Source organism: Pelophylax lessonae (genome assembly GCF_965119305.1).
Source record: "Pelophylax lessonae genome assembly, chromosome: 3".
NCBI classification, from domain to species: domain Eukaryota; kingdom Metazoa; phylum Chordata; class Amphibia; order Anura; family Ranidae; genus Pelophylax; species Pelophylax lessonae.
In genome coordinates, this window is record NC_138770.1 from 539,384,852 (window position 1) to 539,409,406 (window position 24,555).

Sequence of the window (24,555 nt, forward strand, 5' to 3'; positions counted from 1 at the left end):
AAAAAAGTAGGGATCATTTGCATGGACGCAGAGGACCTACTGCATGTGTTTATGTGTGTGTTTATGTGCCAGGAAGTGACAGATATTTCATGCACCTACTGTCAGTAGCATGTTAAACATCAATGACAGGCCTACAGATATCAAATTGCCTACATCCATACAGGGAGGCTATGCTGATAGAAAATACAAATGCCAAAGTATATACATATATGCTCAAAGAAAAGGGTACAACAGCTCAAGCATTTATTTTCGTATGATTTTCATCGTAAACATGACCATGGTCTGTTACGCATACTCATTTGAGCTACTGTATGATCTAATTATGAGAGCAATTTAGTAATTGAAACTTTACATGGTAACTTAAATTTCTTTCATGCATTTTTGAACAATAAATAGAAAAATAAATTACTGAAAATGAATTAAAAATAAATACAATTTTTTAAACTACTAAAAATATATTAAAAATAAATCATTTTTTTTATAGTTAAAAAAAAAAAAGTCAGGATAATTTACATGGGTGCAAAGGACCGCACAGCATGTGTTTATGTGTGTGTTTATGTGCCAGGGAGTGACAGATATTTCGTGCAGCTACTGTCAGCTACTGTGCCTACAGACACAGCGGCCGTATGGATCTTCCTGAACATCAAATTGCCTACATCCATACAGGGAGGCTATGCTGATAAAAAATACAAATACTAAACTATATATATATGCTCAAAGAAAAGGGTACAACAGCTCAAGCATTTATTTTCATATGATTTTCATTGTAAACATGACCATGGTCTGTTACGCATACTCATTTGAGCTACTGTATGATCTAATTATGAGAGACATTCAGAAATTGAAACTTTACATGTTAACCTAGATTTATTTCATGAATTATTGAACAATAAAAAACAATAAAAGTTACTGAAAAAATATTCAAAATAAATACAATTTTATAAATTACTAAAAATGTATTAAAAAATAAATAAAAATTGAAACTTTACATGGTAACCTATATTCCTTTCATAAAATAATGAATAATAAATAAAAAAATACATTAATGAAAATATATTATAAGTAAATACAATTTTATAACTTACTGAAATTAACGGCGGCGGGTGGCCGGTTTGAGCTTACCCGGTGGCAGGCACTTCAATTGCTCCATTTCTTCCGCAAACTGGGACCCGCTCGCTTTTCGAGAGACCACTGTCTCCACTCGAGGCCCTTATATCGGGGAACACCCCCTTGCCGCACGCCCTGTCCCTGCTTTCGGAGCCCCCGAGGGTGTTTGTCCTTCTGGGACTCTTGAAGGTGGCAAAGGGACCTACAGAGGACCTTTACGGTGACCCAACGTAGGGACATTCTCTGCTTCTCTCTGCGCTCCTCGATCTGCACACGTCTCCAAGAGACTAACTAAAAAATACTGACGCACTGGTACTCAACCCTGGTGCGAATGGCCAGCTTCTTTCCTGAGGCATCGGACAGATGCTGGCGGTGCCTGAGCCACCGAGGTTCCATGCTCCATATGTTCTGGAGCTGCTCACGGCTCAGCGGTTTCTGGAAAGAGGTATGGAGGATCTCCCAACAGATGACTGACTTTGTTCTCCAGGATGACCCCGCTCTCTTTCTTCTGCACTGTTCCTCTATCCCGCCAAACCACTATAAGAAATCAGTCCTACACCATCTATTCAATGCAGCCAAGGTATGCATTGGCCTCTGCTGGAAGTCCGCGGCCCCTCCCTCGATTCCGCTTTGGCTGTCCAGGGTTAAGCTCATTAATGACTTCGAGGACCTGATCCTAACTTTGCAGGGCAGGAGGGAACACTACACGGCGACTTGGGGATGCTGGAATATGTTCATCCTCTCGGATGAGGGCAGAGCTCTTCAGGGTGTTACCTGAATATTCTGAGATATGGACCTGGAAGCCCCCGTGGGATCCCTTCGGCTTCTCCCTTTTCCTTATCTTTCCTTCTGTCCTCTTTTAGCTCTCTGTTCCTCAGGGATTGCTAATACCTCAACTACACCCTACTTACTACCTGCTCTCCCCCCCCTTTTTTTACTTTTCCCCCCTTCCCCTCCTGGCTTCCCCTTTTTTTGGTGAGAAAAGATTTTTCGGTTGACCTCTTTCACGTATTAGACAACGATGAATGCTGCTCTTATATCTTAACACATAGTGGTGTCGTTGATGTATGATTGTGTTTAATAGCTGATGTGCATTATATTTCCTCTCACCATGGACTTTATGTGGACCATTTCTACGCTACTATTTCTCCACCATGAATGTATGCACCATTTACTCTAAACTGCTTTTCTCACATACCTGTTATGAGCTATGTTTATGTTGTAACTTTTTTTTTTTGTTTTTGTTTTAATGAGTGTGAAACCTGTTTACGTTGTTTCCTTTTACCTAAATAAGGCTCCGTTCACATGTGAGCGTATGGATCGCGGGCAGAACCGCCGTGGTTCCGCCCGCGATCCGGAGATTTTTGCTAATCGCGGGACGCCTAGCGTTGCCCGATGATTTGCAATAGCCCCCCAAACGCCGAGCGATGTTGCCGCGATTTCCGCCTGCCGAATCGCGGCAACATCGCGCAAACAAAATCGCAGGACGCAATACGCTCCAAAGAAGCTCTTGTACTTCTTTGGAGCGTATTGCATCCCACGATTTTGTTTGCGCGATGTTGCCGCGATTCGGCAGGCGGAAATCGCGGCAACATCGCTCGGCGTTTGGGGGGCTATTGCAAATCAACGGGCAACGCTAGGCATCCCACGATTTGCAATAAATCTCCGGATCGCGGGCGGAACCGCGGCGGTTCTGCCCGCGATCCATACGCTCACATGTGAACGGAGCCTCAAGAATTTGAAAAAAAAAAACTTACTGAAATTATATTAAAAATAAATAATTTTTTTTTACAGTTAAAAAAAAAGTAAGGATCATTTACATGGGTGCGAAGGACCGCACAGCATGTGTTTATATGTGTATTTATGTGCCAGGAAGTGACAGATATTCCGTGCAGCTACTGTCAGCAGCATGGTAAACATCAATGATAGGCTTACAGACACATCGGCTGTATGGATCTTCCTGCACATCAAATTGTCTACATCCATACAGGGACAGATGCACATCCCTGGACACAGTCTGTGTATCTAGGGCTGTGCCTCTATCTCTGTACAGATAGAAACCCAGGAATCTTTAAGGCCGCTGTGTCGGTTAACTTTTTTTTATTTTTTACAGGCTGCTGACGGCTTTTAACTATTGTCACTCACAGGTACATAAATACATGCTGTACAGGCCTCTGCACCTACATGAACGTACCCTTAAAGTGTGACAGCCAAAACTACTTTTTTAGTTTCATATAGACTAGGGGGAAGTGTTTGCACCTCTCTCTGTTTTTATTGGTTTCAGGATCTCTAAAAAGATTTTCCCTTATGGGCTAAACATTGACAAGTGTGTCTGGGGTACACTGATGGGAGCTTAGTACCTGACATGAGCCATTTGGGAGAGTGAGTATTATACACCATTAATTGGTGGTTGAGGGGCGGGACCTACTACTGAGGGTGGCTGTGTTCCGTGAGAATTACCTACCCGTGAGAAAAACCTACCCCTCGTCACTTCCGGTTCACGGCACTGTATGGAATGCAGCCGTTACATTAAAACAACTGGGCTGCAATACGAATCATCTCCGCTCCTGTGGCTGTCACTTCCCTGCTCTCGGCAAGTAAATATAAAAGCGGCGGCGGGTGTATGTAAACATAAATCACGGAGACGCCAGCCGCTTTTATATTTACTTGCCGAGATCAGGGAAGTGACCGGGACAGGAGCGGAGATGATTCGTATTGCAACCCCGCTGTTTTATTTAACCCACGGTTTTTCCCACGGTACACCGTCCTATTTCCATACTAGTGCGCATGCGCACTAGTCAGCTCTAGTCAGCTCCTCTGTCGTCCCTTTAGGTATCCGGCCCTGTGAGCATGCGCACTGCTGCGCTGCTCAGCTGTTCCTGGCCGGAAGTGACGAGGGGTAGGTAATTCTCACGGGGTAGGTAATTCTCACGCTACACCTGCCTGATTTTATTTGTTTGTAAGTACAACTTTACTGCCTTGAAATAAAATTATTTTTTTATGGCTTCACACTATGAGATACTTTTTTCTATCCCATATACCTGTGATGATATGTCCTGGAATCAAGCATATCAGGATATTGCGGTCTAGCTGGTGGTTGTGGCCCCTGTTCTGTCTTCAACCCCCCATGACCAGACATGTAGAGGAGAAGATGAAACGTACAGCTTTCTCATTGATGCCTATGACCCCTGTAGGGGTTCCATATTCTGGTGAGTGCGGATCTTGGAAAGAGGGGAAGCACGATTGTATCCACCTTCACGGTTGACCACTTGAGATTGCAATTTATTTGCACAGGCTTCTGCACTTTATCACCTTTGTATGGACTTATATATTTATTCACTGGCTTGAAGAGCAACCTATTGTGGTTTTGCATGGTTCACACCTATAGACTGTGCTTTTTTACCAATTTTTATTTTTTTTTCCTATTTGGCACAAATCACTTTATTATTGATATATTTCTTGAGTTCACTGTATGCGCTTTGCACAAAGATGACTTTATATACCACCTTGGTCAAATATAGGTTTATGAGATTTTTGTTTATTGATTCTTTATCCATTATGTGTCACTAGAGCACTTTAACTCATTGATTTATACAGTATAGACACATATAGGATTTCCTATTGGTTACAAACACCTCCTTTCTTGTCTAATAATTACAAACACCTCCTTTCTGGTCTAATACTTATTTAAGATCCTTACGCATTAATGGGTTGCTTGGATACACCCACAGTTCCTTTTTCAGGCAGTGCCAACTATCCCACCCTCTGACTTCTAATTTCTTCATATCTCTTTATTTGGATATGTGAGGTAGGCTGCATTCTGTTATATATCCTAGCGTGGAAATCACCCTTCCCAAGTGTGTACAGTGGCAGACAGCACAGAAGTACACATTGGAACAATGGCGCCGAGTTCTGAGGCATGTGTCGGTGCAGTAGCAGCAAGCACAGAAGCTTGCTATGATACAATGGCGAGTGAAGTGGAGGCCTGATAAGGGTCAGTAATGAGTGAAGAATGGGTGAGCACAGGGGTCAGCTATGGTGGTGAGAATGTTGGGAGAGACAGTGACATGAAGGCGCAGTGTTGGGGCGGTTTCAAGCAAGCTGGTGAGAAGGTGAGTGCAGGCACAGTGGTTATGGGATGAGGCGTTAGTACAGGGTGGTAAGACAGGTGGTTGCAGGCATGATGGTGCCTCCTTGAGGAGCTTTTAACTGCAACTTGAGATGCAGTCCTCCCAGCCAGCAGCAGAAATTGGTTAGGGCAATGGTTGTGTGAGCTGACAGGCCAGGAATTAGAGTGCTTTAGGGATGGGAGATTTCCTGTGCAGACAGTAGATTGCTGATATGTGCAGATATCACTGGAGTTTAGAGGAGATCAGCAGCATTGTCACTACATGCTGGCTTCATATCCAGCTCCTACATAGCTTCTTAGACTTTTAAGGGTCAGATTAGTCTGCTGGCTCTTTCAAAGTCTGTGGGGTTCTACGGCACACTAGCAGGCACAAGGAAGCATAACATATAACATGCCATAGGACAACATTGAGTCAGAATGTAAATATATAAATGGAGGGTGGGTGAGATCAGCACATTGAGACAGAGAGAAAGAGTGAGAAAACCAACAGTTACTGCAGTTTGAAAGTCTCCTTATTTTGAGTTAAAACCAATTATAAGACAATTATAATGTATGTGGTTTTCAATATCTGTTAATAATTAGAATCCACCTTTTAAAACTTTGAACTGCTTTAAAACATATTTGATAACATGTAGGATCCGCGGGATAGAATGGGACCCTGTTCCTTGCCTCGACCTCCTCAAAAACCTCAGCTCCCTCAGCACAGAAAATCAATGAAAATAGCACTTGCCATTCATAGCTTGTCCAAGAAGCAGGCACCAAGAAAGTTAGTAAAAGTAAACTTGGTATATTGGGCTCAAATTACAAAAGCATCTAGCATGCGGTATTAGGGTGTCTGGACACATTTTCCCTAAATATCGCATGCAATCCTGAAATTGTCCATTCGCTATACCATTTCATGGTATTTACCAAAAAAAACGCTCAAAACTGGCAGGGTGGTTAAATTCAATTCACAGAAGGAAACAAATATTTAAATGCATGAGTTAATTAAGTAATGGTCCAGGCATGCAGTATTTAAGGAATGTAAAATTATAATAGTCAATTTTGAGTAGTCTCTGCCTTTCTGGATCAGTTTTCTCAACAGTAATGCATAGAAACCTAAATATGGAAATATGGAAATCATTGGGGTTGATTTATTTAAAGTATAACTAAAGAAAAAAGAATAGTTTTGGATAGAGTAGAGGTGAACAACTGGCAGGTATTTATTGTTGTCTGTGCTCCCATTAGGGGGAGTCTCTCTCTATTTACCATTATCATTGAAAGTAAGAAAAAAAGAAAATCCCACATTTTGGGTTGTCCCCAGGAAAGTAATAGAGGGGATATGTTCCAATGGGACACAGATGGCAAAAAAATAAAAATAAAACTGACAGGAGTTATAACCCTTTCATATCCTATCCAAAATGCAAAAAACGTTGTGCCTATAGTGAGATAATGAGATAGAGCCTCACTTTACAAAGAATACCCAATCACATGCAAGGAAAAAAAAAATGTTTGCTTGCACTTGATTAGATGATGGAAGTCAGCATAGATCCCAAGCATTTACTTAGCTCAGAAGTAACTGCACTTGCAAAGTCCTCGATCCATGTGCCTTTAGTAAATCCACCCATATACATGCAGTGAAATATATCTATTTTCTCCAGCAATTTTGCCAAATTTTTGGAGACTATATACAAGCATATACGTAATTTGCTGCAAAACCTCCCAATCACTCCTAACATAATGCAAGGTACAGTTGTTTGTTCATTATTCTTACATTAACAGATGAAAATAAACAAGTGAAATGGGAAAATTTTGGTTTTTCATTTAGTTGCATAATAATTATGCAAATTAATAGTTGTCCAATAATTGTGCACACATATATTTTGTCCGAAGAAAGCCAAAACCTAATTTTTACTTTCTTAAATATTCAGGTTTGAGGTTTATTAACGTTTTGGATTGACCGAGAGCACTGTAGTTGATTAAGCACTTCTGGACCGAAAGATTTTCCCCCTTAATGACCAGGCCATATTTTGCAATTCGGCACTGCGTTACTTTAACAGACAATTGCGTGGTCGTGCAACGCTGTACCTAAATAAAATTGATGTCCTTTTTTTTTTACCACAAATAGAGCTTTCTTTTGGTGGTATTTGATCACCTGTGTAATTTTTATTTTTTGCGCTACAAACAAAAAAATAGCAACAATTCTGAAAAAAAAAAAAAAAACAATATATTTCACATTCTGCTATATGACATTCCCAAAAAAATCAAAATGTAAAAATCAAAATTTTTTAACATTTTAGGCCAATTTGTTTTCTGCTACATATTTTTGGTAAAAAATGCAATAAGCCTATTTTGATTGGTTGGCGCAAAAGTTATCGCGTCTACTAACTACGGGAAAGATTTATGTCATTTTTATTGTTTTTTTACTAGTAATGGCGGCGATCTGCGCTTTTTTGTGGGACTGCAATATTGCGGCGGACAGATCGGACCCCTGACTGACATTTTTGACACTTTTTGGGGAACCAGTGATATTACTACAGTAATCAGTGCTAAAAATATGCACTGTTACTGTAATAATGACACTGGCAGGGAAGGAGTTAACAGTGTGGGTGATCAAGGGGTTAAATATGTACCTAGGGGCATGTTTCTAACTGTGGGGGGGGGGGGGGGCGTGGCTTGTGGAATGACCATAGAGACCTGTGATCCTATATAGAAGGATCACAGGGGCTCTGTGATCATTCCAGGGAGAAGAACGGTCGGCTGTGTTTACAACAGCTGACTAATCTTCTCTCTCAGTGGGGAACGATTGCAGGTGTCAGGCGACAATCGGAGCTGCCTGCCCGCTGCATCGGCTTCCCCGCTAATGAGCGGGGGTGGGAGCGTGCGTCCGGCGGTGCGTGCTCGCCCCCTAGCTGCCTCCAAACGACCGACGTAGCCTTACGTTGGTTTGCCTGGGAGAGCCACATTGCCGCAGTAAATATGCAGTAAGCGGTCGGCAACCGGTTAAAAATGAAAGGAATCCTCAAAAATACAACTTGCCTGATAATTGCACACACAGTGTATATGTGTGTCAGAGTTTGGCCACCTGAAACAAACTTTGCCAGTGCCATTTTGATGCATAGGTCCAAACTGTCCCTTGTTTTCCTCTTCGGGAAACAAATTCATCTGTCCCTCTTTCAGCTGAACCCCTTTTTGGTCTGAAGGCCGCTAATAAAAATTTACTATTTAAATATGGAAAGTGTTATACTGCTACATCTTTCATTCAACCTCCAAATCATTGCGTTTCTTATTTTGAAAAGCCAGTCCCAGGGAAAAGCAGTGGTGCATAAAGCACTTCTGGGTTTCACTAATCATTTTTTTGCATATTCATTTTTACTGGTCCGCAAAATTACAAGCATGGCACTGGTGTGTCTTTTATCTGCACATTTTGTGCTGAAAGGTGCCCTCTCTTTTTCATTTCAGAAAGCTCAGAGGTATCATACTGGAACATGGTGTCATTTCTCAAAGTAATGTTTCTTATTGGAAGTGGTGGAAGATGCACACGGTCTATTTGTGACTTTAGCAGAGTACGAGGGTTGCCTAGAGCCCTGCATTTTAAATCTCGTGTGCAGAGCATTAGGCTTGTAATTAGTTAATTTAGAATTTTGCTGTTCATTAGTTTGGAAATTGTGCACAGTAATATGAACAATGCTGTTTTCTAACGTTAATGCCGCTTTAACTTATGTTGCTTATTGCTCATGGCCATTTTTCTGCATAAGTTTATACTTTCCTGGAAGTCACTGACTCAGGTCAATAATCTGCAGGAACATACTATAAATACAAAAACCTATAGTATCAAGTGTAATACTGCAATAAAAATCCCTCATGACATTTTTTTCGTTGCTCTGCAGACAATCAGAGGAATTCAGAAAGAGTGTCTAAATAATTCTTTATGATTCCAGTGTGGCTATGCATGACAAATGTTGGTGCAGGCCAAAAATGTATATACCTGTGTAGCGTCCTCCTAAGTAGATGCTAGAGAGGGAAAGTATAGTTTAAAATCCTGTCTGCTTACCAGAGAGATTGCAGGTAAATCAATATTGTTCTCTGCTTACCAGAGAGCAGGATCTGCTACTGAGGTCTGCTCAATGTGCTCAGGTGCAACTCATTCTGTCTGCAGAGTGTTTCACATTGGTCCAATAGAGAGGCATGTTGGACAGTGGGAGGAAACCTGACAAATGAGTGCACTGGTGTTTGATACAGCCCTGGTGATTTGGCAGAGAAATATGCCTCGTTGCATGCTGGGATACTGTATAAATGCCAGGAGCACATGTGTTCAAGGTGTTTTGGCTGGATAGCAGAGTCCTGGAGGGAGGGGGGTGACTGCCTGGTCCTCTGTAGAGGTGCCATGCGGCCTCAGGTAGTCGACCTGAGGGCCTAGAGAGAGCTAGAGAGGAACTGAACCTAGAGATGCTGTGAAGCTGACTAAAAGTGGAGACATTGGAGGATCTGATTCTGCAGTACAGTGAGTACAGATCTGTGTCAAGGGGCCTGACCTGAGGGGGGGGGCACTCCTGCAGCTAGAAGAGTCAGGGGATGGGTATCAGTAAAGGGGATGCTAGTGAGTGTCCTGAAGAGAATATAGTTCGCCAAGTCTATTGCTGGAGAGAAAGAGCAAGGAGTCTTAACCCTTTCCATACATGTGGCAGTATGGTTCAAACAGTGCAGCTGCTTCCACAAGCAACCTGCTGAGGCCAAGTGAGAGTTGTCCTTATCCATTGTGAATAGCTACAGTTGGAGTATCCCACTATTCTCTTATGCCATCCAAGTTCCAAAATAAACACTAAAAACAAATACCCTTGGACTGTTTTTTGAGTGACAAGCCATCGGGAGTAAGGAGGGATGTGTGAACTGTACCCTAAATGACTGCGTGCTGGTATTTAGAGGAGGCCCAACAAGTCATCATACAGCAAGCCCTATGGGGACAGTGCTACACCTGTTATAAGCACACTAAGGCTGGAATGTCCACACGTACACTCCATCCTCAGTGCAGCTGAGCTTCCTCCTGCCATTGCAGCTGTTAAACAGCACAACAGCCAAGGATTACTAAAGCTGGGGGTATTTAAACCCACAACTGTGTTTCTTAGTTTTGGATAAAGTGTTCAAACCAGTCAGGTCTTTACTGATGTCGATGTCACTGCTGAGGACACTCACTCTATCTATCCGTCCTGAAGAGAATAGTTTCCCTGATGGGGCACGTTCAGTAAAAAAAAAAGACCTAATAGAGGTCTTAACCATCCTTTGCCTTATCCAAAACTAAAAAAAAAAAGAGACTTTAAAGTATACCTGTAATGGGAGAAGTACTGGTGATACCATTGCTGGCCTCCTTTAAAAAAATATTGTTTTGGGGCTCTCACCTTAGTACTTCTTGAATTGTAGGCCTTGAAATGTGCTATACAGTAATCCCCCGCTACATCGCGGTTCAGTTTTTGCGGTCCCGGTAATTCGCATTTTTTTTTGTAATGTTATTTTACTATATAAATCATTAAAAATGAAAGATTTTTGTGTTTTTCATAGCTCTTGCTCTGTCTCTAAGTATCTTTTATGTGTTTAAATGAGTTTCTATTGTTTTAAAAGTGTGTTTAAAGACCTTAAAATGCTTCTACACATACAGTGACAGTAAAAAAACATGCCTACAATGCATTTTAATAGGGTTTTTCTATTTCGCGGAATTTCACTTTTCGCGGCTGGGTCCGGAACGTAACCCCCGCAATGGAGGGGGGTTTACTGTAAATGATTGTCCAAATTCTCTGTCTTTTTCTCTATACTTGTTCCAGGGCACTCAGAAAGCACTGATGCCAATTAATCGGCATGACAGCCAGGCAAATAACATTTTTATAACAATAATATCGTTGTTATATTTCTAATAAGAAAAATTTACTTGATTTAGGGAGTGTGAGTGCGTCAAATGCAAAAAATCCCTTTTGTGGTCTCCTAATGTAGCAAAAATTTGAAAGAGAAAGGTAATTTACCCATACTTTGGAGTAAACGCTGCACTTTATTGCATCAATGTTGGCTGTCCTAATTTTCATATACAGTAAGGAATTTCCATTAAATCTGAACTCCAGACAAATATAAAAGACGTAAATTATTATAGTTCTGTATTCATTAATCACTCGAAGACCATGTTTTCATGTGAAAATCAGTTTTTCTTTTTTTTTACTAGAAAATTAAGAACTCCAAACATTATATATTTTTGAAAGCAGAGGCCCTAGAGAATAAATTGGTGGGTTTTTCAATTCTTGTATGTGACATGGTATTTGCGCAGCCGTTTTTCAAATGCAATTTTTGGGAAAAAATACACTAATTCAAATTTTAATGCAAAAAACGAAATACATTATGCTAATTTTCTGTACACTATAAAAGATGATATCACGCCAAGTAATTATGTACCAAACATGTCACGCTTTAAAATTTCGCACACCCGTGCAATGCAATGGCGACAAACAACGTAAATTTTTCTATCCATAGGCGATGCTTAATAAGCCTTTACAGGTTATCCCTTTATATCTACGGAAGAGGTCTAGTGTTAAAAGTACTGCCCATGATCCGACCTTTGCGGCGATACCTCAAATGTGTGGGATGATCGCTCTTTGTGTGCTTGCGGGATCAACACATGCATTTGCCTTTGCACACTAGCACGGGGGGGGGGGGCGGAGGCACTTTACTATTTTTTTTTATTATTTATTTATTTCGCTTCCGGGCTACCATAGTGTAGACCCCATCAAAGCCGATTCCAGCTTTGTATGGGTCTCAGACTAGCCGGCGAACATGGCGGCTAGTAGCTTGGGACTACTGGTGGGACAGGAAAGCCAGAGAGAGCCAGGAGTGAGAGAAACCGAGTGGCTATTCAGCTGCTCCAGATGCTTTTACAAAAGAGCTGGCCGTTGGCCCAGGTACAACTACTTGAAGTCAAATGACGTACCAGGTACGTGATTTGGCAGAAAGTGGTTAATTCATCATTAAATTAATTTTGAATGCAATCTCTTACAGTTTCTGCACAACAGAGCTCATACTAGGAAAGGGAGAAGCAGCGCAAGGAGATAGTCAGTTGTGCTGCAGTGGTCATTTGGTAAGAATAAGCACAATAATAAGAAGTGAGAGTAGAATTTAAGACCGGCTATCCTCACCCGATCCCACTTTAAACTCCTTCTGCAAGTCACTACGTCTGCGAAACAGACCATCGCCAAAGCCTGGAAATCCCCATCGCTGATAATGGCTGAAGCCAAACCTAGAATAGAAGCCATCACTCGTGACAAAATTTGCAACTTTGAGAAAATTTGGCGCCCTTGGGTCACACACTGTTTACCCTCCAACTTTGATGAATCCTTTTGGATGCCTTGGTGAGTATTTTTACATTTGAGCTTCTTGTATGTATATTAAACGCTTGAGCCTTAACCTTATCCATATCCTTTTTTTCTTTTTTTTTCTCTTATTCCTATTTCATTTTCCTATTCTTCTTACTTTTCTTTATCCTCTTTTTCCAGTCTTTTACTCTTCCCATGTGGTCAGGTAGCAGCATTTATACCTATGCTTTCTATACTTGTAAAATTATATTGTTGTGCTTTAATAAGCTTCACATTTTAGTCGGCTATGATATACTAGATTTAGATCCTTTCTAGATATTTTCAAGGATGAATTTTCCTATTTGCTTTACCTATTTTTGAACTACATGGTATTCATTATATTACATTGTATCTGTAATTATCTTTATACCAGTACTTTATGATGTTACTTTCTTATTGTTGCATCCAAACCTCCTTGTATACCATGTTAAAACTCAATAAAACAAATATGACAAGAAGTGAGAGCAGAGTGACAAAAAGATGGGCTCATCAGTGTGCTGCTTCTCATTTTACTGTCCATCCAGAGGCTAGGGCAGGGACACAACGTGTGGGTTGTTAACTGAGCTGCAGCAGGTAAAAATAAGGTCTGTTGCCTGTCAGACGGAGCGGTGTTGTCTGGCAAAGCTACGTAAATCTCAAAACTAGATGAAAAGAAGTACAAATCCTTTTGGCAGGTAAACCAGCTCTTACATATGTATTCCATCAGTTTATTTAGCTGTTTGCCTGGAGCTCAGCTTTATTTTTCATTCATAGTTTAGAAAGTTTCTCAGAAACTCCTTCATACTTGTCTGAATCATCCTGAGGCCAAAAAAAAAAAAAAAAATCCTTTCAAAAAATGACTAAACAATTAAACAGGCATTTCACTAAAAAACAATGCACAAAATTGTTTCAGCTATCTGATATTTTAGAATAGAATGCATCATGTTAAATTCAAAAATGGTTTTCTTGCACAAATCAATTGATTTTGTTTTTTTTTTTGTTCTGCTTTTTTGTTTTTTTGCCTTATTACTATACTGCTATCTGCTATCTTCTGACTGGTGTTACTTGTCAGGTATCTTTGAGTAGAACATAAAAATGAACCAAATAAAGTGAACAGAAAGCTAGTTCTTATTAGAAAAATACTTATTTCAGAACTGATTCCAAGCAAAGGAAAAACAAGTACACGTGTAATGTTTACGTGCATTATTTGAACTTTGTGATGAAATTATGGTTAGATAAGGTAATGAAAGAAGTTTAAAAAAACCCACACAGCTTAGTAAATTGCTGCATAATGCAGAAGCTCAACTAAGCACATGTCAAGACATTCTTATGTATATGTACATTCTTATGTAACAGACTGCTGTGTTGGCTGCCAGAGCGATCCAGCAAGGCTCTCATTACTGCTACCCTGCACAGTTTATGTGCTCTCGCTGATAATATAGTGCAGTGTGTGAGAACAGTTCACCAAACTAAAATGCTGAGCATGGCAACAATATGCCTTACTCTTCAAGTCATTTTCTATTCATTCTACGTGTCCTGATGCAGGGTTGGGAAAATGACTATTTCAGGATTTCTAGCCCTGATACTACAGCTAGCCAGTCAGGGCAGCAAAAGATAGATGGCCTACAAGGCCAGGAATTAAAAGTTCTGCACTGTCTGTATATGGTATGCCATTGTAGGGTTGGAGCCTGGAGGTGCCCAGGGTAGCTACCCAGATTGGCCACTAGAATTTTCCATAGTTAGGGTTGCCAACCCTAGGTGTCTAGGAGGCTGAGTCCCCAGAGTACAGAATGGGGTGTACCATAGATAATGAGTAAGTGCAAGCCCTGTCCTTGCCAGTCTAGGGTGTCCTGGCTAAAAGAAAGTCCTGTATAAATATTGGAGTCTGCCTGGGGTCATTGGTTCGCTATGGGATGCAGGTCAAGGACCATGACAGCAAAGATGTCATTTTTCTCGATCTAGCTTTGGGCTTCTCTAAGGGGGGCGAGCAGGGAGGAAGAGGTAAGGACGTTGCTATTACTTACATTCCCTCTGCTGTTATCTGTTTGTAACTAAAGAATTCTGCCATCACTATTCCATAAGACTGAAAGGGTGTAATTATGCACATCAACTGTGTTCCAGTATAGTGTTAAAGACTGCCATGAAGATTGCATGATCTCTTCCTTCCTCCTAACCCTGTAATGGATGTAATCAATGGTTATAATGAAATGCCTATTTCATCTTATGATGCATACCATATGCCTTATGTACATATATGTTACTGCTGCAACTTATCACCTTACTCAAAATGGCTGCTAGATCACCCCTGCCTTTGTGGAAGCAATATGGAAACAAAGATGGCATGCCTCCAGAGAGACTACACCCAAGACAGAGATTGTCATATCCTGGAAGAAAATCATAGTCACATAGATACATCCAATCATGAGCTTATATGTTCTTTGCTGCATTTTATCTGTGCTACGTCTATACAAGCATTTCCTGAAAAGTATATCCTGATGCTTTATAAGCTTAAAAAGCGGAACAAATAAAACAGAAGTATCTTAACTCTGAACCTGGTGTCAGTGTATGATCTTCCTCTGTGTGCACACATCGTATCAAATTAGGCCAGGGACAGGTATAATCTCCGATGGTTCTGGTCCGATCCAAAAAACCCTTTAATTTCGGGAAATAAAACCTGTGCTGGAAAGGCTGCTGCTGGGATCCATTGCTGAGAAAGGTATGAAACATACTACTAGGTGGTGCCGGTCGGCTCAGGCTGAGGACGTCCTGGGGGTTGTGTCTTTCATGGTGCCCAGGGAAGAAACCAGTGCTCTTAGCACCTCAGTGAGTCTAGAAGGCCCATCTATAATAGGCAGTAATGGCTTAAACAGAACATATTCAGTGCATGGGGAAGACATGCATCAAGCATAGCTACACAATATGCCTTGCAACCATACTATATTCTGAGAAGTGCTGACTTGTGTAATCTAATGTACAAGACATGGTTTAAAAAAAAAAGGTGATTTGAAATAAAAAATGTTTAAAGTGATTGTAAACCTCAGTCATGAAATCTAAACAAAGCACATATATATGTAGTGTTTACTTGTCTCTCTCTCTAAAGTTCTAATTTTTGTTTCTCTATAGTGCTTAGTTCCTCTGTTATCAGCATGAGTCACTTCTGAGAAGTTTTCCAGACACATAAGATAAAACTCTCACAGTGTATAAGAGCTGTAACTGCAGCTCTCCACCCCTCCTCTCTGCTCCTCACAGATGAAGAAGGAATCTGTCACAAATCTGCACTTTTTAATGGATGTAAAAAAGAGATGGCTGCAGATAAACAAGTAAAACTTAGGAGGATCTGTTTTATCTCTGTGTATCGCCTGAGGGCATTCACTTCATTGGGTATATGAGAGAGTTTACAACTGCTTTAAGCTCTGCACCCAAGGTACATTAATACCCATTAAAACTCTCAGCTACTCCTAAAAATATCAGAAATAAACTTTCAATTATTTGGGTATAACATAATGCTGCATAAGCAGTTCAATCATTGACCTACTATACTGTACATTCCAGCACACTACAGATGGGCTATAATAATGTTCACTCATTTTACCCTAATTAAAGTTCTCTGAACTGCCCTGCAGTCAGACACTAAAAAGTTAAGCTTGGAGTAAGAAGGAGACACATGGACACAAGGCCTACGTTACTGGGTTTAACAGGGTTTTAGGCATAGGAAGGGTTTGAAATTTAAAATTGGATAAGGAATTAGAAGTACTTACCAGATTGGTGAGACAGACAGAAACAGGCTTCAGTGGATGGTGGGGAGTATGATTCCAGTAGGTCTTCAGTTGGATGAAAGATGATGTCAGGAAAACTTCCCATCCTCCCTCCCCTCTAAAATGTATTGTTGATGGTTGTTGCATTCTTCTGTTGATAGTTACAGGTTTGGTCCGGATATGTCAAAGCAGCTGGCCAAATACAAAGTTCCTGAGAGTGGTTGTTAGGGCCAAATTTAAATGGGTAGGGACCCATCTTAGGCAAGGCTTCCTTTATTTGGCATAGTTCAGTGAAAATACATTGGGGGTCATTTACGGTTGCATCTGCAGTTATGGGGGTCAATGCTTCCGGGTTGTGTTGTGCAGCTGGAGGCCTACCTTACGGGTTTATGCAGATATTCAGTTAAGTAGAGATGCCAAAGTAGCGAGGAGCTGGTTGATGTTGCCTGCACTGTCAGGAGACACTGTGCAGCATTGCTTTAGTGAAGCTGTTCTCTCCTAGTGTTCAGCTCAGACTCTGTTGTCATAACCTGAAGACAGAGTGACTAAGTTCTAAAAAAGTAAAGCAAAGCATCTTGGAACATGTAGTCCAGAGAGCCAAGATTTGCATTCAGCTTACCTATTCTGAACTACAAATACCAACCTGCTGGGGAAGAAGAACAGAGTGCTGGGAGAGGTGATAAATGGCCTGTGGTCAGGAAAGATCTTCCTCTTGGGACCCTGACCTGGAACTGCGAGCAAAGGACTCTGTGTTAATGTGTGCTGTGGCCGAGTCATGGCCTGTACCACAGGGAGAGAAAGAGAGAGAGAGAGAGAGAGAGAGAGTCATCACATGCAGGTGCAGGAGCATCCACTGCCAACTACTTCTGACTGTCCAGCGGCAGCCTGGAGACCACTCTTTACACATCCACTCCAGATCCAGCTGTTCGGAAGTACAGGATGCTGCCCGACCACATTATCCCTTTAACAGGGATCTACTGAGGCCTATCGCGGAGACCCATGCCACTTCCATTACCAAAAGTCGATGGGACTGGTTAACGGCAATTGCCTATTCTATTACCACAAGAGACACTATTGTTTTGCTATTGTTTCGTTCCTTTGCCTAAGCGCGCAGAACCTGGTGCTACACTGACTCTTTGTGGAGCAGCAACAGCGTTCCTCTTCTCACGGGACCTCCCAAGTACATTTCTGCTACACACTGCCTGGTAAGGTATCACCAGACTTCTTAACCTCCTCTTAATTACCAGAATATTTAGAGTACTTTACTAAAGAGCGAGCTGAGGACAAAAGGGTTTCTTTCCTCTGGGAGACAACATCATATTTCCCCCCACTAAGGGATTAAAGCAGTGCTGGAAGGACAACTAATTTCATCTGTTAATTGAGTGGGTTTAGGTACTCAAAAGTTTAATCATTTCATTGATTTAGGAACAGTGTTGTAACTTGCTGCTTTATCTGGCCTGTGGTGTTAAGCATAGGAGGGAGCAATTAGGGATGATCGAAGGGTTCGGGTCGACCATCGGTTCGACCCGAACATTGGGTGTTCAAAATTCGGCCGAATTCCGAACTTTTTGCAGTAAAATTTCGGAATTCAGCCACCAGAACCGCCCAAAATGCAATGGGACAGGAACTGGGCTTTAAAAGCCCGTGATTGGCCCAGAAACATCGGTAAAAGCCAATTGAGGGGGCAGGAGTCTGCTAGGAATGTGATTGGAGTGACTACGGGGTCCAGAGGCCAATCAGGAGTGAGTACGCCCCCCATACGCCCCCAGTATGTAACATAGCCCCGCCAAACCTCTAGCATTGTAATACAGAGGCTGTGGAAGAGAGTGGAAGCATTTCTGTTACTCCTGCTGCTTATAAAGCTCCAGTGTCATTTTGCAATTATTAGTGTGAGGAAAGGGATATGCAGTGTAGTTAGGGTACTATATACCACTATAGTTAGATTCAAAAATCTAGTTTTTGTAGGGATAGATTTAAGTGTCAGGGTGACCATAGTGTAGTTTATGGTGATCTGACTCTGCCATGTCAGGGTGACTGTAGTGTAGTTTAGGGTGATCTGACTCTGCCATGTCAGGGTGACCGTAGTGTAGTTTAGGGTGATCTGACTCTGCCATGTCAGGGTGAGCGAACTCTGCCATGTCAGGGTGACCGTACTGTAGTTTATGGTGATCTTACTCTGCCATGTCAGGGTGACAGTAGTGTAGTTTAGGGTGATCTGACTCTGCCATGTCAGGGTGACAGTAGTGTAGTTTATGGTGATCTGACTCTGCCATGTCAGGGTGACTGTAGTGTAGTATAGGGTGATCTGACTCTGCCATGTCCGGGTAACTGTAGTGTAGTTTAGGGTGATCTGACTCTGCCATGCCAGGGTGAACAAACTCTGCCATGTCAGGGTGACCCCACTATGCAGATTCTGGGTTAGGGGTATACATATATATATATGTATGTGTGTATATATGTGTGTGTGTATATATATGTAGGTGTATATATATGTATATGTATATACACACACACACGCACACACACACACATATATATATATATATATATATACCCCTATACAGAAGTTAAAAAAACGCCTGAAAAACCCTGAAACAAAAACGCCCATGTGTTAAAGGAGGGTAACACCATCCCTGCGCTTCAATAATTTTTTCAATAATTGGCTCTCTATCAAAAACGACAATTTTTAAGAACTTTTTTTGCCTGATTCATAGTCCCTGGGGCATGACCCAGAACCCTAGGCACTTTTTAGGGGCTTCAAAATGGTGTTTTTTGATTCCAGAAGTTCGGGTCCAATTGATTTCAATGGGGTTCTGGAATCCCAACCGATTTTTCGGGAAATTTGGGTGTTCTGGTCGAACCGAACTTTTCAAAAGTTCGATCATCCCTATTTGACATAAGAAAGATCATTCTTCTGCCCTTCTCCCAGTCCTGTTCCCATATGTTTTCAGCTAAACAGAGTGTTGTGTGAGTAGCCTTCATATTCTGCAATCAGTTACTGTTTTGTTCTACTGTCTTATATCAACGTTATTACCTGCTATACCTTTATTATCACCAAAAAATGTCTGAACCCAGGGTGTCAGAGGTGTCAGAGGACTTGCAGGGTCGGAGCCACCAGTGGGGTACAGATTCAGTAACTGGCCCTCACAAGGGTAACGCTACACCTACAAGGGCCTTGGGGCTCCATTCCTATTGTATTGAATGTTATTCTGTTATCTATACATTTTGTTAATGTCTGCTATGCAATCTGTGTCCTGTGTGAGTTACCTAGATTTTGAGGAGTGGAGTGGTGGTCAGGCAGTATCGGTGACAAATCATCTTTAAAATTCAAATACCTAACAGGGTCATTGGAAGTGCATTTCCCTGAATTCTGTTCTGTGTAATTTCCCTCTGCTTTCTGTATGGTGGCTGTCAGAAATGTCTCATTTTTTAACTTTCTGTATGTGACAAGCAGTAGGAATACCGCAGTGGGAGTGATTGAGAATAACTCTTCGGAATCATAATTTCCTGAACCAGAAACATCATGTGTTCCCAGTTCATTAAATAACTGACAAAAGGGAGCAGGGCAGCCCAATGCACTATATCAATACTTGGATTAAAAAAAAATAAGTACAGAGCATGTAGGTAATATAATGTATCTATGCTTCAAATACTTACTGTGCATTTTTAGCAAGATCTGCTCTCTAGAATTATTGGTGTATTGATGCTGTTTGTATTTGTTGGTCTAAGCTGCAGAAGGGAGCAGCCAATCAGTGCCTCTACCTCGCACAAAATAAATGATCAGAGTTTAAGTAGGCTGATGATAATTGGATAGAGCCAGGTCTATAAGGGTAAATATTCAGAGCAACTTATTTACACTCAGGTAGAAAGAAGCAAATGGGTCAAGAAAGGTAAAGCAGTATAAAGTATTTAAGTCTACTTTATGGGCCAGTGCTTCATTTTAGCTATGCATCCACAAGTCAATAAAAAAGCAAGACTAAAAATTTAGCTGATGAAGGTAGAGACCAGTACAAAGCTGTTTAGGATGGCTGAGTGTCAATGTTGAAAAAGCTTATTAAAACAAGACAGTTTAGAGCAATGGAGTTAATGCCATGTATTGATTTTAGCTAAACAACCTAGTGCCAACTACAATTGCCCCTAAATATGAAAATGTAAGATCTGAAATGTCAATACATTTGGCAGACACAGAGAAATGAGCAAAGCATTATAAGTCATTTATCTCAGTTCCTGAATTCACAGTAACTGCTAAGCATATATGAAATGGCCATTGGTAAATTCGTTACAACCAAGAGGCCTGCCAAAACAATTATAGCACCAAAACATACATCTGCAGAGGTTAAATAAGCAATTAATACTAAAGAAAGCTAGAAATGACAGTCACCAGAGCTTAGAACTAAAGCCTCAGTGGCATTAGTTGCCAGGATAGTGCTAAGCAGCTGTCAAAGTACTGTTACCAGGGTATTGGGTTAGCAAGCTGCAAATTGAAAAAGGGTTCTTCAATATGCTTCATAAATCCTTGTGGATGGTACACAAACATAGGCGCACATAAATGGTTGTATGTACACAGCTGTGTTATAACCTTGACCATGAAATAATGAATTTTGCTTGTTACAGCTAAACCTTCCCAGCAGTTGGAGATGTGACAGTAATTGATTCCCATTCACAGCTCCATTGTTCTTTAGCTGTTGTTAGGAAAAAAACAGTTTCAGCCATGTATGTGAGTACGCCAAGTGAAGAAAATGCAGGTAATGACTAAAATGAGTTATAGAGGCTATTAGGTTTTTCATACAAATTCCGGCTGCTAAAATATCTTCATACAATTAAAGACAGAAAGCTTCATAAATGAATAATTTATCCTTGTGATAGAGCAGCCCTGCTGCTAAAAATGAACACGATATTAATGTGTTGTAGCAAGTTGGAGGATTTCTGTGAGACATGAAATAGAGGGATTCATTATTTGCAGTATTTGACAGCTATGTTTTCAGAATTTTCACCAGAATCAAACTTACCTCATGTGACAAATAAAAGGCAGCTATTCCCAGAGGCCAGAAGCAGCACAGCATGGAAAATACACTGAGGCCAAGGTGGTCCCTTGGTGGCATCATTAAGAAGTTGTCTTCACTTTCTGTGTCACTTGAATAGTCACTCTGCATAGAGCAAAAACAATGACTGTGTTAATGTGATGTGGAAAAAGGAACATACAAGGTATTATAAAGACAAACCGAAACAACAAACACTAGGATTTCATATTCAGCTCAGAACTTTTAACATAGAGGAATTTGTACACATGTTTAGGTTTATTTAAAAAAGACAGAATGTTTCGAACATAAGTCAAACATTCTTTATAGCAAGAACCTTTTTATAAACACTAATGTAAAGTAACTATGTTAATTTGTGTTTATTTCAAATTGCCAAAAGGAAGTCCTTGTAACAGAAGACATTGCATACTCACCTCGCCAGCAGCGTCTATGTCCTACAGTTACCACAGTTCCTGTGATGCAGCCTTAGTCAGACACTTCAGGATTTGACTTTCTGGGAAGTGTCCACTGCCAATGTCCCTGTTGTGCATTGTGGTTCCATCCTCCAACCCCTACATCTTGCCCCTCAATCCTGTAGTTAAATAAGAGTTGCATAATGCAACCACAAGGTGCAGAAGGGCACATGGCATCAGACACATCCAGAAATGTCAAACTCTAAATAATCTGAAGGGGGCTGCAGTGCTGGAAAGAAGGGAAGGCAGACAACAGAGGTTGGCAGGCTAGTTGCATGGCTCATCCCTGTAGGGGAACAGGTTATTAGACTGTGCCAGTCATCACTAGGGAAGGAGAGGATATAAGATGAGCTGGTGTTGGACATTCCTGGGGAGGGATAGGATATAAGAAGTTCTTATGGCAGTCATCCCGGGGGGTAGGAGACGAAAAAAATACATTCTGGTATCAGTCAGGAGAGGATATGAAGATGAAAGAGTGTATCAGTCCTAGGAACAATGTCTACATCTACATCCTTGGTTAAACATTAAAAAGAAAAAAGGGGTTTTTAGGAGACATGTCTCTCCCACCCATAACAATTGGACTTTGAAGGATCTAGATGGATAAGCACATCAAAATGCAATTATTAATCACTAATCATGAATACAATTGTGAATAAAATGTACCTTTTATATTAATGATTGCATTTTGATGTGCTTATCCATTTGTGACAACTCTACATCCTTCAAAGTCCAATTTTTATTTGTGGGGGAGATATCTCTCCTAAAAAACCCTCTCTTTTCCTTTTAAGGAGACAATATAAGAAATGCTGATGTCAGTCATCCCTGGGGAAGGACAGGATATAAGAAATGCTGATGCCAGTCATCCCTGGGGAAGGAGAGGATTTAAACCATTCCCATGCCAGTCATCCATGGGGAAGCTCAGAATATAAGACATTATTGTGCCAGTCAAACCTATGGAAGCCAAGGATACAAGAAATTCTGGTGCCAGTCATCCTTGGGGAAGGAGAGAGTATAAGATTTTTGGTGCCAGTCATCACTGGTAAAGGGAAGGTTAAAAAACATTCTGGTGCCATTTATCACCAGGAAAAGAGAGGATATAAGAAATTCGGGTGCCAGTCGTCACTGGAGAAGGGAGGCTATAAGATGATCTAGTTCTCAGGGTCCTTGGGGAAGGAGAGGATATAAGACATTCTGCCATCGGTCATCCTTGGGGAAGGGGGGGATATAAGAAATTATGGTGCTAGTTATCCCTGCGTGAGAATAGGAAGATGTTCTGGTGCCAGTCATCCCTGGGGAAGCAGAGGATATATGACATTCTGATGCCAGTCATCCCTGGGGAAGGAGAGGATATAAGAAATTCTGGTGCCAGTTATCCCTGGGGAAGGAAAGGATATAAGAAATTCTGGTGCCAAGTATCTCTTGGGAAGGAGATGATATAAGTTTTTTTTGGTGCCAGTCAGCACTGGAGAAGGGGAGTTTATAAAATATTCTGGCACCATTTATTGATGGACAAAAAAGAGGATATAAGACATTTTGGTGCCATTCATCACTTTTTGTGTAAATGCAAATGTATGTTAACTAATCATTAGTGCCCACTGTTCATTTCATACATAATTATCTACACCTGCCAATATTCGTTTATTTCCTGCTAATCTTGCTGCCAGCAATGAAACCACATAACCTAATCATGGAAAGGAGGAATACGATCACCCAATACGTGTGTGAACAGGACTTTGATCACATTACATTCAGCCATTTTTTACTGAATTTATCTTTCTTTGATGCACTTCAAAAAACATAAACTGTAATCTGATGTGGAAAAGCCAGCAAAAAACATTTCTTAGTTCCTGACAGGATGCCAAATGATTAGCTTTTTACAGTATGCATTATATTTATACCCATTTTGTGATAAAATGACACATTAAAATTGTTTATTTTGGCAGTCACAACCAACCCCATTAAAGAAAAAGCAAGAAACTTGTGTGAACTATCAACAGGTCTGTATGAGATTCGTGCACAAACTGCACAGCTAATACTTTTAATTATTTGAGGATTTTAGGATGATAAAAAGGGAATATGAAGAGAAGGTTTTAATGAAAAAAAGATGTGTCTGCTAATAAGGGACTTTTGGCAAACCCTAGACACAGCTCACAGCAAATGTACTTTTGTAATTATTCTCACATCACATAAGCAAGATTACTGGGAATGTTCTGAAACATTATTAAGAATAACTGGAGGAGAGTTCATTTATGATGATTTCTTCATACTAGCTTAATTTATATACCCCTTTAACTTGTAAATACACTCTGACTTGCATAGGATACACACAAACACTCACAGGTATAACCTTTAAATGCCATATGACTAACTTAGCATACACACAGTACCTTCTACTGCTCACAGCCTCCCTTAAATCTTTAATTTCCTTTTTGTATGCTGCTATGATCCAACTCCCTGTTAGAGGGTGGCTACGTTTCTTCTCCATGGTCACACTGTATATAGGAACGGAGCCACCCTCTCTTGCTTGCTAAAGACTATGGACTATTTGATTTGTAGTGCGTATAGAGCAGTGCACATGACTGCAACTAATGTGCACTGATGGTTAAAAAATGAAAAGAAGTGGAAAAGGAGAAGTCTGGGAGCGAGCTCACGGAGGATGTTACAAGGAGGCAAAAAAAAAAACACAGTAAGAAACAATTTCATGAAAAACTGATTTCAGAGCCAAGTAGT

The 24,555-nt window shown here is 40.8% G+C and overlaps 1 protein-coding gene across 2 annotated transcripts in view; it reads right to left on the reverse strand.

Annotated features, from left to right (window-relative positions):
• Positions 1–24,555, reverse strand: part of SYNDIG1 (synapse differentiation inducing 1) — a gene marked incomplete at its 5' end in the record, with an annotated part of 253,235 nt that overhangs the window by 129,250 nt on the left and 99,430 nt on the right. For both annotated transcript variants that reach the window (XM_082252064.1, XM_082252065.1), the window contains one exon: positions 21,344–21,481. In XM_082252064.1, the coding sequence (XP_082108190.1) occupies positions 21,344–21,481 (138 nt within the window). The remainder of the gene's footprint in view (positions 1–21,343; positions 21,482–24,555) is intronic.